Source organism: Netta rufina (genome assembly GCF_964035555.1).
Source record: "Netta rufina genome assembly, chromosome: 21".
Lineage (NCBI taxonomy): Eukaryota > Metazoa > Chordata > Aves > Anseriformes > Anatidae > Netta > Netta rufina.
Genome location: NC_140145.1, coordinates 600,099 through 614,921, shown reverse-complemented (window position 1 = coordinate 614,921; position 14,823 = coordinate 600,099). Strand labels below are relative to the sequence as shown.

The 14,823-nt window shown below is 49.0% G+C and overlaps 1 protein-coding gene across 1 annotated transcript in view; it reads left to right on the top strand.

Annotated features, from left to right (window-relative positions):
• STX1A (syntaxin 1A) overlaps window positions 1-14,823 on the top strand; it is a 107,714-nt gene that overhangs the window by 81,191 nt on the left and 11,700 nt on the right. The window contains exon 6 of the mRNA XM_084299889.1: window positions 4,950-5,058. Coding sequence (XP_084156015.1) covers window positions 4,950-5,058 — 109 coding nt within the window. The remainder of the gene's footprint in view (window positions 1-4,949; window positions 5,059-14,823) is intronic.

Here is a 14,823-nt window from a genome sequence, read left to right as displayed (position 1 = left end):
CCTGAGCTGTTTCTGTACTGTGGAATAGATGTTTTCATGTTCTAAATTCATTATATTAACACCACCCTGTTTGTCCCCACATCACATCAGTAGTTTGAAGAAAGCACTCTGTCTATCTGAAAAGATACAGGTACTTTGGGGTCACAGGGAGTTGTGCAGCTCCTGAGGGTATCCCCATCTCAGAAATATTGCCAGAGATGCAGGTTCACAGAAATGGTGACAGTATTTTCAGTGTTTCTATAAGTATGAAAGTTTTTTCAAGTTCATAGCAGAGTGAACACTAGTACTGTCATTCTTCCAAATGTCAGTATTTGTTATTTAGAATAGCTTTTGCTTTAATTGCTTTTGGGCTTGGTTTATCCAGCTGGTGCAGTGGAAATTTTCACCTTGGTTGGACTGTTTCATACACTGTGAAAGAAACCCAGTTGGTGGAATCTCAGAAGCAGGAACTCTGCTTCCCCTGTATACCCAGTGGGAGCTCTGGAGGAAGGCTGGGGTGACCCACAGGAATCCGCACAGGATGAGCATTTCAGAAATATCTTTCTCTTAAATAGAAAAATGTTATAGGACAAGGTCTTTGGTTTCAGTACATGCTTTGTGGGTGTTTTGTAGCACTCCATAGGTACCCAGAGACTGCTGGTTCTGCATGAGCTCTTTGGAAATCCATCTTGGTGGTTCAGCATAGTGGGTTGCTTTCCCAACATTTGAGGAGTAAATTGTTACTGGCCCTATGTGAAACAACCCCATTTCATAATGTTACTTTTTTTTTTTTCTTTCAAATGCAAGAAAGTGCTTTTTATTTACTCTGAATATTCAAGCAGTTTTTATTATTTAATGACTAAAAGCCATTTAAAATGCTTTTTCTAGTGCATTTTTTGTGAAACTGTGTTCTTTCAAAATCAAATGCATTTTATAGACATGTGGGATGCCTGTGGGAATGTAAAATAACAATCTGACAGAATAAACACTAAGTTGAATAACTTAAGTAAAAGAGAGGTGGTGTGGTATACTGATTAGCAGAAAGGAATGTCTTTCAACACCTAAGGCTGTATTTGGCTGCAGATCAACATATGTTGATAGCTTTCAGCTGAATGAGAATGAACTGGATTTTAGGAAAATGATTTTGAAAAGGCAGAACAGGAGTCACTTGGACAGTATATCACATCTTTGCAGGATTTGTAGCTATGACTTGAAGATGATCAGGAGCTATTCTGACCTTGCTTTGGGCTGGGCGCCTCGAGCAGAGGCTGCTTGCTGAAGCTGACGCTGCCAGGGTCTTTTGTGTGAGGTTTGCCAGCAGAAGAGGAATCAGATTGGCGGAGCCTGAGCGTCTGCCATAAATGCTGACCTGCCTCTTGCTTAGAATAGCTGCAAAGCAAATGCAGGTGTTTCTAAAGATGTCTCCAGTGCTGTGCCCAGGAGGTAGGGGTAGGGGTGTGTTGATCAGGGCTGCTCAGGACACATGGACACCTGGTAGGAGCATCTGAATGCATGTGTGCATCATGCATGTTTGGCCTGTTGCAGTGACAGTGCAGGGAGTGCAGGGACATGCTGTATTGACACTGTCCTGCCCATGTACAGGCTTTGAAGCATACTCCAGCTGGGCAGAGCTCAGGTACAGCCCTTTGTTTCAGCTGTCCATGGGATGTAACTCACTGTGAGCTTAGGCCATTCTGGTGGCTTGCCAACAGTTCTTTGTTTTACCAAGAGTTCCTTCATCCTGTCAGTCACTCTCAGTGTTCTCTCTCCTTACATTCTTTCTGGATATCTTGTTTTCCTGTCCCTTTTCTGTCTCCTCTTCTCCTTTCTCCCTCCACCATTTTTCTATATCACCTGTTGCTCCTGCTTCTGGAGTCTGGCTGCATGAGCAGTCTGTGGGGTGTGAGGCTGGGGTAACACAATCCAGTGGCTTCCCACCTTGCACCATTGGCTTCCCACCTTGCATCTTCCCACCTGGGTACCATTGGCTGGCCCCAGCTTGTAGATGTCTGTCGCCTGCAGGTGGAATGCTGACTGTTCAGGCTGTGCGGTATATGTAGCCAGTCCCATCAATCACAGAATCATAGAATCATAGAATATCCCGAGTTGGAAGAGACCCAGAAGGATCATAGAGTCCAACTCCTGGCACCACGCAGGCCTACCCAAAAATTCAGACCATGTCGCTAAGTGCACAATCCAAACACTTCTTAAACTCCAGCATGCTGTTACTTCTGCTGCATGGATGAAGAAGGTCATGAACGGTTCTTGCCTGACACAGCATCAAATTTAGCTTTCCTTGAGACTCATGCATGAGAAGCTCAGTTTTCTGAGTTTCTCAGTTTTCAGGAATGTTGGGAAAAAGGCTTGTTGATGAAGTGTAAGTGTTTGGATGTTGGATGCATGTGGTGCTCTGTCCTGGCTTTCCTGGAATATCTTCATCGCTGTTTGCTGTTCTCTTGTTAGTGGGCATCTCTATCGTATGGCACTCCCAGCACAGATGGGTTCTGGGTGGGTGAAGGGGGATGAGCTCCCACCCAGGGGCAGCACCAGCTTTGTGGGTGGGTGATGCTTGTCAGGGGTCAGTATGTTTGACTGGCTGTAGTTGGGATCTGGTTGCCTTTCCTTGGTAATGGAAAGTAGACTAATATAATGAGGGTGATCTGTGTGCAGGGGCTGACAGCTCTGCTGTGACATCAGCCCCAGGTGGGCAGGAAGCTCTGCAGGCAGATGTGCAGCCATCCCCCTGTGTCCCCATGGGACCAGCATTCAGGGTGAGCAGTTTGTGTGCGAAGCTGGGCTTATCTCGAGTACTGTGGAGTATTCACCTCGAGTACTCTGTTCTGTTTTGAGTCCCTCATTAGAAGAAGGACTTTGAGGTGCTCAAGCGAGTCCAGAGAAGGGCTACAAAGCTGGTGAGGGGTCTGGAGAACAAGTCTTATGAGGAGCGGCTGAGGGAGCCAGGGTTGTTCAGCCTGGAGAAGAGGAGGCTCGGGGACGACCTCAGGGGCGACGCTCTTTATAAGTACCTTAAAGGAGGCTGTAGCGAGGTGGGGGTTGGTCTGTTCTCCCATGTGCCTGGTGACAGGACGAGGGGGAATGGGCTAAAGTTGCACCAGGGGAGTTTTAGGTTGGATATTAGGAAGAACTTCTTTACTGAAAGGGTTGTTAGGCATTGGAATAGGCTGCCCAGGGAAGTGGTGGAGTCACCATCCCTGGAGGTCTTTAAAAGACATTTAGATGTAGAGCTTAGGGATATGGTTTAGTGGAGTTCTTGTTAGTGTTAGGTCAAAGGTTGGACTCGGTGATCTTGGAGGTCTTTTCCAACGTAGATGATTCTGTTAGCTGCACTGCAGTGGCAGGCAGCTTGGTGGTGAGACTCAGATAAATAGTGCCATTGTTTATGAATGGCTGGAGGGCTGTAAAGAGCTATTTCAGCTTATTTTAAGGCTTATGGAAGACAGAGAGGCAACTGGAGATAGGCAACATAGCTTCATAAAGGGCAAATCATGCCTGACTAACTTGGTGGCCTTCTATGACAGCATTGTGGGGCAAGAGAAGGGCAACCAATGTCATCTACTGTGACTTGTACAAAGCCTTTGATATAGTCCCAAAGAACATCTTTGTGTCTAAACCGGCAAATGTAAGCCAACCGTATTCTGGGCTGCATCAAAAGAAGTATGACCAGCAGATCAAAGGAGGTGATTCTTTCCCTCTGCTCTGCTCTCCTGAGACCCCAGCTGGAGTACTGTGTTCAGCTCTGGGGCCCCCAGCACAAGAAGGATGTGGAACTGTTGGAGTAAGTCCAGAGGAGGCCATGAGCATGATCACAGGCTGGAGCACTTCTATGGGGACAGGCTGAGAACTCTCAGCAGAGAGAAGAGTCTCCAGGGAGACTGTATAGTGGTTATCTGGTACTTAAAGGGGCCCTACAGGAAAGCTGGGGAGGGTCTTTTGGTCAGGGGGTGTAGTGATAGGACAAGGGGTAAAAGTTTTAAAGCACAAGAGAGTAGATTTAGGTTAGATATAAGGAAGAAATTCTTTACTATGAGGGTGGTGAGGCACTGGAACAGGTTGCCCAGAGAAGTTGTGGGTGCCCCATCCCTGTAAGTGCTCAAGGCCAGACTGGATGGGGCTTTGGGCAACCTGGTCTAGTGGGAGGTGTCCCTGCCCATGGCAGGTGGTCGGAACTGGATGGTCTTTAAGGCCCCTTCCAACCCAAACCATTCTATGATGCAATTTATAAAGGCTCTGTTGTCTTTGAAATTCCTGAAGTGGATGGGTGGACAGAGTTTGGGGGAGGTTTAGGGGGCATGGGGAATGTCTGGGCCCTCCAGTATGGGGAGGGAAAACAGGGCTGTCCTAGAGCATGCTACATGCTAACAGGCTAGCCTGCTCGGCCCAGTGCTCCACGCCAGCCTGACTGGTGGCTGGCCCCTGCCTGTGCCTGGGGAAGTGCAGCAGGCAGGAAAGGCTGGGCAGCAGCACTACCCACTCCCAGCAGGACAGACAAGTTCAGAACCAGGTGGGCGATGTTTTGTCTGTCTGCTGTACTAGACCTGCTTCTCTACCAGCACATTACCCATTTCTTCTGACAGCCCACTAAAATGTTCTCAGATCGGTGCTGCTGTAGGAACAGTCAGGGGCATGGGCTGGGTGGCACTGGGGTTCCAACTCCAGTGCTGCTATCTGTTGGCAAATGTCCCCTGCCAGGTAGCTGCCATGGGATCAGCCCAGTCACCTGTGTTGGCCTCAAGGGGGCTGCTGCCTGCCACAACCCCCAGTGAACTCTGGAGGCTGAGAAAAAAGCCTAGACTGGGGTGCAGGGTTCAGGGTCAGTCCTAGCCTTGTCATGCACTGTTGCCCACCTTGAATTCTCATACAGTTTGAGAGTGGCTGCCAGGCTGGAAATGGTGTTTGGATGCTGGAAGCAGCCAGGTTCTGAACCCCCTCTGTTGCTCTTCCCTCTGCAGCACTCAACGCTGTCGCGCAAGTTCGTAGAAGTGATGTCTGAGTACAACGCCACACAGACTGACTACCGGGAGCGCTGCAAGGGCAGGATTCAGAGACAGCTGGAGATCAGTGAGTAAATGCAGTGGGGAGTACAGCTGGGCGGCCAGGGGCTGCATCCTGCACTATCTGTGTGTCGTGGTTCCGCTCGAGTGGGCAGCCGAGCTCCACCACAGCCGCTCTCTCACTCCCCCTCCTCAAAGAGGAATGGGGAGAAAATATGTGAAAAGGGCTCAAGGATTGAGATAAGGACAAGAAAATCATGCAATAATTATTGTAATGGGCAAAACAGACTCGGCATAAGGAGATAGTAAGATTTATTGCCTACAACTAACAAGCGAGAGAAGTGAGAAAACAAAGGAAAAAAAAAAAACAAAAGCACCTTCCCCCCCATCCACCCTCTTCCACCTCCTCCCCCCGAGCGGCGCAGGGGAACGGGGAATGGGGGTTATGGTCAGTCCACAGCACTTCTTCTCTGCCGCTCCTTCTCGGTCACTCTCGTCCCCTGTGCTGTGGGGTCCCACCCACGGGATGCAGTCCTTGATGAAGTGATCCGGCGTGGGCTTCCCACAGGCAGCAGCTCTTCCAGAACTGCTCCAGATATGGGTCTGTATCACGGGGTCCATCCCTCAGGAGAAAACTTCTCCAACCTGGCTCCCCTACGGGCTGCAGCTCCTGCCAGATCACCTGCTCCTGCGTGGGCTCCTCTCCACGGGCTACAGGTCCGGCCCGGAATCTGCTCTGGCAGGGGTCTTCCACAGGCGGCAGCCTCCGTCGGTGCAGGGCCACCTGCTCCACCGTGGTCTCCTCCACGGGCTGCAGCGTGGAGCCCTGCTCCACCATGGTACTCCGTGGGCTGCAGGGGGACATCCTGCTTCACCATGGTCCTCACCACAGGCCGCAGGGGACTTCTGCTCCGGCACCTGGAGCACCTCTCCCCCTCCCTCATACACTGACCTTGGCGTTGTTCCTCACTCCCTTGACTCTCCCAGCTGCTGTCTGGCGCAGCGTTTTTTTCCCTGTCTTAAATATGCTCTCACAGAGGCGCAAACAACATCGCTTATTGGCTCAGACCTGGAAAACAATGGGGCCCTTCCCAAACATGGGGCAGCTTCTAGATCTTTCTCACAGAAACCACCCCTATAGCCCCCTGCTACCAAAACCTTGCCACGTAAACCCACTACACTGTGGCAGAGCCAGAGGTGCCCACACCTGCACACGCTTCTGTGTCCAAGCCCAAGTGCCCGTGGGCTATGCATGCACTCAGGAGCGGCTAGGATGTGCTCCTGCTACAGGGCAGACAAGTGACAGTCCCTTGTATTTTGCTGTGTTTCATTGTTAAAAATATAGTCAGTAATGCTGGTGTGCCCACCGGAGCTGAGGAACAAGTGATTCCCACACCTGTGCAGTCCCTACAGCTGACATGGCTGGGCACTTCTGCTGTTTGGGTTTTCATCACATTTGGATTTGAGCTCATGCCCCACTGCAGGATGCTGCTCACTGCACACCCGGCACAGCTCTGAAGCACCCCAGGTTGGCCATGCATGCTGCTGGTGTGGGCACTTAAGACAGCTGGCAGCAAGCCTCATGCACTGCTGGGCGCTGGCAGGAGCACACGTGGGCTGCGGGCAGTGAGGAGAGCCACCATTAGCCCAAAGGTTTTCAGCTTAATCATATCAAACTTATTTAGCTGCCCTGGTTAAGAAAGGCAAATAGCAGTGCCTTACTGGGGAGTTGGCTCCATCCATCTAGCGTCTGCACAAGGTGGGTGTTGTCCTAGATGCTGTCATCCCTCCCAGTGTTGCAAGCAGACTGCACCTCTGCTCCAGGCACTGAGAGCATTGCTTCACCTGCAGGGCTGGAAAGGTGTGTCTTCATCCTGCAAAGCACAAAAACTGCAAAGGTTTTCTTAAATGCTGCATAGAGACCACAGAGAGAGAAATTTCTCTCTCTCTTGTTTGCAGCTAATTTTGAACTCCAACAGGCTTGTGGGAGTTCCTGACTCCCATGTATATCTGTGGCATCAGTCCCTGCCCAGGTAGTAGCAGTGCTTGACTTTCCTCTGGGCGGTTTTCATTTCAGGTATGCTGAAATATATATAATAACAGACAAATGAGCTCTTGAGATATGGGCATTTTATGTTCTCAACATTTTCCCTTATAGCAACCTTGCCCCAGGATGGTGGTAGTTCTCTGCAGTGGTGGTGTCTTCTGGCTGAAGGTGGGCCCCAGGTGACACCTCTGAGGCCATTTAGCCACTGTGGCGCTCAGATCTCCTTAAGATTTCACTGTGTAATTCAGAGCCCATCACTGAGAAGTCTGTCTTTGTCTGCCCACAAAATCTGCTTTCCTAGTGATTATTCTGGAGAATCAGTGATACATGGTTAGCTTCAGAGAAATGTGGTCATCTCCCAGCAACGAAGAATCTTAACACCACCATAATTAGGGGCATAAGCAGACAAGAGGGAAGTTAGGGCGAGTAGATACTGAAAGACATTTTGCAAATAATTTCATGAGCAGACATGTGTCATGAGTTTTTGTGATTAAAATGTAAAAGTCTGAAACACAGTCCATTTTTTTCTCACAAACAAATGATTATTTTTTCGTTTCAAGATTCAGCATGAATAAAAAGGCAGATCTCTGAGTCCTAACGGTTTCCTTGAAGGTCACTTGTGGAAATATCCCTTGTGAGCTGCAAATGCCTGTGAATCTGGATGCAGTGGGTAGCTTCTGTGGAAGGATAAAAGGAGACTTGACTGTGCAAATCTTTCCTTTGTTAAGATTATTCTTTATAATGTATAATAATAAGAAGAATATTTCACACCTGCTGAATTGATTGACATGAGGCTCAACAAGAGCTTGACATTTAAAGTAAAGCAGGATGATGAATGTGTGTCACTGCTCCAGCTGACAGTGACTAATTTGTTAGCTAATGTCATTCTGTAGGTGATACCCAGCCACAGGGGTGTCTTACAACATAACAGGAATTTAAAGTATCCCTATTCCTCCCTTTTAAGAGAGGAGAAGGTTTGAAAGGATTTAGCCAGGTCCTTGATCATCTGCAGAGAAACCATGAAAGAATCCTGAAAGAAACTTTCCTCTTGTTTGTCAGGTTTTAGAAGGACTCTGCTGCTCTGTTTAAGTTATGCAGTAGTTGTCCGTGCATTGTCTATCCTAACTGGGCTGGCCTGTAGAGCTGGCAGAGCATTGACAGGGCATGAGGAAAAGGCTCACAGTGGTGCAGTTGTTGGGTGCAGAGGAGGTGTCCTAGTCAGTGACAGTGAGGAACCTGCCTTCCCTTTTGGGGCCGAGATGTAAGGCAGATGCATGTGGAGGATGGGAGTCTGTGTTGTGCACAGCCCAGTGCACAATCCTTTGCGAAAGCTTGGTTCCTTTGGCTGGTGACAGCAGAAAATCCCTGTTGGCAAAAAGAAGTGACAAGCTTACTGGGGTTTTGTCAGGAGTGCTGTCTGGACAGAGAGCTGTGCTTTTCCCTGCATGTAACAGCCAGCACTGCTGAACTGAGCTCAGCTGGGAAGTGGTGGCTGCACAAAAATCTATGAAATCTGTAGCTCTCGTTTTCCACTGATGGAAGTGCTGGGAGCTCTGACAGCAAAGTCAGTAAATCACTAAGGTTCTGAAAGTATGAGAGCAGGGATTTATCAGCTGTTCTGTGGAGGCTTTCTGGCAGCTGGTGAGCTTCTCTGTCCTAACTGCTTCTACATCTTGCTCCGGAAATGGGATAGTCACTCCAGCTTCTTTTCCTGGTCTGATGTTTGTGGCATACTTGTTCTGTACGTGGCAGCCTTACGCCTCCTCTCCGTGTGGTGCAGAGATGGTAGTGGGCATGCAGAGAAATAGCTCTCTGTTGAAGTGCTGCTGTCTGCAGAGGAATACTTTTCCTTTCTGGTGCTGGAAGTGTCATGGCTGGTTGGGACATGGTGATGAGTAAAGTCTGGGGACAGGGCCTGCAGGGACATAATGAGTGGGAAAAGCTCAGAATGTGCTTGTTGCAGAAGAAACGATGATGTAGGAATACTGCCATGGCACTTTCATGGGCAGTGGGTCATAGGCCCGGGCAATGCTGTTTTTCACAAAGAACAACTAACTAGTGAACCCTTGGGGCTCTTCACAGCCCCCTCAGGACCTACCTCTTTTCCTTGTGTAGGCAACTTGTGCATGACAGAGGTTATGCCTCTGGTCCTTACTGTCACCTTGCACATACAGTGTGTGCTGAGTCCCTGAGTCTGACTTGGTTAAGTGGGTATCCTCTCCTCTCACTGCTTCTGTTCTAGTCCTAGCAGTTGTCCCCTTTTCGCCTACCCACTCACTGCTTCCAAGCACACCAAGACAGAGGATGTCACAGAGGCATGCAGTGTCCTTAGGTTGCTGAGTGCTGGACAGATCCTTGGTGGCTGTTCTTGCTCAACCACCTCTTGCTGAGATGTGTCCCCCCTCTGTGGCATCCCCACGGATGCAACTTGGAGCCGTGCTTTCACTAGTGCTTTCTGGAACCTGAGTGTCATTGCTGCATGCAACAGGAGGTGTTGCTCCTTTGTTTTCTCCTCTCGATTTTGGCCATTATGAGGAATGACATCTTAAGTGATTAGGTTTTGATCCCAGAGAATTTGGATTTGAGGCCTGGAGGAGCTTTCTATGGCACTTGTGTAGCTTTGATGCCATGGAGGTACTGCATAGAGACTGTTTTTTATGAACAAAAAGTTATGTGTGAGACCGAGGATCCAAAAATAAAGAATCTGTTGTCTCCAAAGGCACTGAGAGAACTAATTAGCCCCCACCCCACTATGTGAGACGGGGTTAATTGATGTGCAGAAGTGCAAGCTGTAGATGCTTCATGAACTGCCCATGATGTAGGACAGCCTGGGGCTGGTCCAACGCAGGTAGCTCCTTTGAGTAGCCCTGAGCAGCCTGAAAGGCCATGGTGCTCCCCATGTGTGCTGGTGGGTTGGCAGGGCAGGAGAAGCTGCATGCACAGTGCTACATGGGAGCCTGAACAGATTCACATGGGGTTCCTTGTGGCACTTCCATCTCACAACTTACCACTCATTCATCTACCCTACAAAGGTCCTCTTGGGTCAAAATGCCTACACAGCTCTGGAGGCTGGCACCTGCAGTCCTCCCTGTTGGAGCAGAAGGGGTCACGGGGCAGGGATCCAGGCAGCAGTTTGTGACATCCTGCTTAGGCTTTTACAGCTGAAGTCTGCTCCCCTCAATACCACTGCTGCCGGTGCTAGACCTGTCTATGCTGGGGGACAGCCAAGTGGGCTGGGTCCCCAGCACTTGCTGCCTCTGCATGCACAGATAGACAGGACAGCGTTATCCATCCCTGTGGGAGTTGTATAGATTTGTATCTACAGAGAGCTTGGAAGTCTGATTCAGACAGAGGATCCCAGCCTCCAGGGAAGGTGTCTGGTTCTCTCTGTGTCCAGCCTGAGCCCTAGTGTCATTCGGTGGGTGCTCATGCAGCCTTGCTGCTGGGGAGGAGGGATGCTTTGAGCACAGCTGACTTGTTACAGTTAATGCAGCTGTGGCATGTTGGACTTCTGCAGTCCAGAGGCACCTACCTGGCAGTCTTTACTATTTATAAACAGCGTGATGTGCAGAACTCTGCAAACTGATGTTTTGCATGGGCTGTATGACCAGTGCAAGCTGCAGTACCAGCACCTTCCCCATGGAGCTTCCCCAAATCCCTGCACATCCCGGAGGAAGCCGCCCCTGCCCTCTCTCTGGGAAGCTAGTTGATCCCTGCGAGGGCCACAACCCCTGCAGTGGCACTGAGGGGAGTTTGGTGGCAAGTCTCCTTAATGGCTTCATGTCTCTGCCTGTCCCAGAGCTTCATGACCTGTCTTGTGCCATTCTCCCCCTTCCAGCTAAGGGCTGAGTTTGCTTCTTTCTCTGTTTCACAGTCAATAGCAGAGCTCTATGCTGCTTTGTCTGTTGACAACTCTCAGAGGCTTTTCTCAGGAAAGCTTTAATTTCTAAAGATGCCAGGAGAGAGGAAGATGCATTCTGGAGCTCTCTAGGGAGGCAGAGGACCAGTTATCATAATTTTCCAGTATTTTGCCAAATTTCAGGGCATAGATTTTCTCCTGGGCTCTTCCTGCTTTATAGGCACTTTCCATTGACTCAGCACTTTCATCCCATTTGTGGTTATGCAGTAATTTTGTGGTAATGTGGAAAGACAATGGATCAAACAGGTATCTGACACACATTTATCCGTTTTTGTTGCTGTTGAACATCTAACAATAGCCTTCCAAACTGTGAAACCTAGCCAGAAGGCAGTGGACTTGCAGGACCCCAGAAGACTTCCCTGGAAGTCTTTGGTGAGTGCTGTGCTGCATGGTGTGGACAAGGTGTAGCTTCCAGGCCTCATGCTTTGTCTTAACATTAAAGCAAACTTTCTGACCAGCTACATCCTTTGGTCAAGCCTGCACTGCCTGGCTCCTTGTTAACCCACATGATGTCTGTACTCTCATTCTTTGCCTTGAATGCTTCGAGGCCTTTAACTGCTCTGTGCTTTGCAAGAGTGGAATGGGACAGCAAGGAGGCAGTGAGAGACAGGGCAAGGGCACATATCCTGCATTCTGTCCTGTCTCTGCCTGCAAGACATAGCAACCCCTGGAGCTGATACTGCTGCTTGTCTTCAGAGCTTTCTTCGGGACTTGAATGGGACAGTGCAGTGGGTCCTTGAGATGCACCGTACTCAGCACACTCCTCTTTGTCACTGTGCCAGTGACCACTCAGTGCTGAGCATAATCAACATGAGGGTTAGTAAATTTGTGCTGTTTGTGCCTTGTTTTGCCTTCCTGGGTCCAGGGCTGCCATGAGCAAGGAGCCAATAGCAACCAGAGAAGCCAGCATGACTTTCTGCAAAACAGGCCCTGTTACATGAACCAATTAATCTTTCTAGTGCAGTAAAAGGAATGTATTAATTCAAACACAAGACAAGATCTGACAAAAGTCAGATGTTTTGATTAAGAATTTAGGTCCTTTGGCTCTGGGATTGTGTGTCGGACACAAGCATCTGTGCAGGCTGAAGCTGGGTCATGCTTGGCACAAGCAGGCTCTGGATGATCTTCCACCAAAGCTAGAAAAAAGCTTGCAGAGCTTTTGTCCTTGGAGATGTCTTTTTGGAAGGCTTGATAACTTGTCCTAATTTATATGAATCTTCAGAAATCTCTGGCTGCCAGAAATTTTCCAGTTGACAAAAAAAAAAAAGCTTTTGGACTGTCCTTTGGAGTTATGGAAAGTTTTGTTTGGAGGTAGTTTTGTTTGCAACTACAAAGACTTTTCTCTGATTGATGGCACTTGCACAACATGAAGAACCACCAGCAGCGGAACACGGGACTCAGCTTTGCCCACTGAGAGTCAGTGTGGCAGAAATGGCCTGTGGGGCTGGGAAGGGGATGTCATGGGTTGCCCTTGGTGATTGTAAAACTTGAAGCAGTGACTGGAAGCAGGCTGTGGAGGCCTTCCAGGAGCTTGGGGAGGTAAGGAGGATGTTTCAACCCAGGGGCACATCAGCATTACACAACTCCTTCAGACCTGCAAGCACACAGGTTGCAGAGTTAAGCCCTGATCTGTAGTTACTGAACAGGCTTCACTGAGCTCACATTTGGTATAAAAAAATGTTGAATGCCTGGAGATCCTCTTGTACTTCACCATTCACAGACCTGGGGATGAGGAGAGGTGGCAGATGCTGGCAGAGCAGTATGCAGAGGTGGTGGAGCCTCTTGCCAAGGCTCCCAGCCCTCCTGCAGGAGGATGGAAGGGGGTCGGAACATGTCAGCAGGAGTGGTGAAGGACTCTAGCAGAGTGTGGTTACCATGGGTAATTTCCATTAGAAATTTCCATTTCCATTGGGCTAAAATAGAAAAGATTTTGCTTCTTGGAGTTGCCAGCCATGGTGTGAGCAGAGCTAGGAGGAGGACTTGCAAAGCAGCAGCTTCTCAGGGCTTTGGGGGCCACTAGCAGTTCTTAGTCATCAAGACAAGCCTCTCCCAGGACTTCCACCTCTGCCCATGGATCCTGCAACTGTATAGGATCAGGCCTGGGCTACCCAGTTCACATCTGAGATGTGTTGCAGATGTACCTGTCTCCAGCTCTGTCTCCTGGGACTTTGGATCTTTGTCTTAGTCATGTCCCCAGTCTTTCTCTGGCCATGCCTCCTGGATAGACCTTGGCCCTACATTGTAGCTTTGTCTCCAGTCCTGTCTCCAGTCCCATTTCCTGCTGTTCCTGACAGGACACTTTGGAGCTACCCCAGATCTGATTTCACAGCTTGCCTTGTCTGACACCACTGCTGGACTCTGTTATCACCACTCATCTTTCATGCTGTGGGATTGCACCCCAGTTGGTGAAGGCCCCACGTGTGCTGGGGTCACTCCAGCTCCTGTCTCAGACCCTGCCCTGGAGCAACGCCACGCTTGCTTCTCTAGCACAGCCCTGGGGAGGTTGCCAAGGCAGGATGGCATACCAGCATTTCAGCATTCCCCAGGTTTCTGAAGCCTTTGGAATGCCTGTGACCACATTGCCCAGAACTTGAAGAAAACATTTAAAACCCACCATTTATGTAAGGGCTGTCGGCTTGTTCTTGCTGTTCATCCGGGGAGATGTGGGGACAAGGAACCATGCCTGCCCAAGCAACTCCAGGAACGGGGAACCACTGGATGAGCTCATGCCAGCTCTGTTAAGGAACAACTTCTGCTGCAGGGTGGTGATCTCTGTTGTCTGGTTCTGGTTGCCTCTCTTTTTGGGGCTGCAGACCAAACATGGAGGAGCAGTCTGCTGCTCCTCACCCTCTATGGTTCTTTGTGCTTATGTCTTATGGGTGGAGCATTTCTTTGCTTTGTCATATGGTCCCTTTTCTTCCTCTTTATAATCTTTATTATACCTTTTAATGTTGATATCTAACATCTGCTCAGTTTGTGATTTTGTCTCCTTGCAGTATGCAGTCAGATTTGAAGATTTACTCCATTAAGTGATGAGCTGTGGATTATGTTCCCCTTTGAGCCATTTGGCTCAGTGTAGTCCTTCCTTACAGAACCGCTGGGAGGGATGCAGGCTCCATTTTAGGCTCCTTGAGCCCATCAAATGCAATTCGTTTGACCCCAAGTGGTAGAGCAATAGACTACTGGGAGGCTCATAGCTGGGAGAATCAGTGTTGCTGAACCGGTGTGCTGCTCACTGAGCTCAGCAGCAGGTTCTCAGTGCATGATTTGGGCTGCAATACTTTGCATCTCTCTGCTCTCTCTGTTTAGTGTGGAGGCCTGGGGAGGTCTGAATGCTCCAGTCCCCCACATAGCAGCACAGCTTGCTGTGACCTGGACTGATGATAGCCCAGGAACTGTCCCATATTCTTGAAAGCTTGGTGTCCAGCCAGGCACAGTGGGGCAAAGCTCAATCCATTTTTCTCTCTTCGCCTAAATCATGGGCTGCCTGTCCCAAAAAAGCCCCAGACATGCCAAGAAGAGTGTCCCATTATGGTCTATGCCTTGGTTTCCCACTTCAAGAGCCAGCTGGGCACTGTTGCAGGCTTATTGAGCCATGCCTATTGGTTATTAAAATAAAAATCCTATTAACTTTTTAGATTATTTGTTAGTCACAAATAAAATTCTTTCCTGGCCATGGGCAATTAACTTTGAAGATAAAGTATTTCGTTTCAACAAAACCTGTAAAAGAGAAATTTCTTTCTAAAGAATTTCCATTTTTCGTTCCTGGCTATTGTTTTTTCTCTTGTTCTTTTTTATTTTCTATCTATCTGTCTTCTAACTGTATTTTTCAGACATCCCAGTAAAAGTCTTCCTTTCTATTTCCA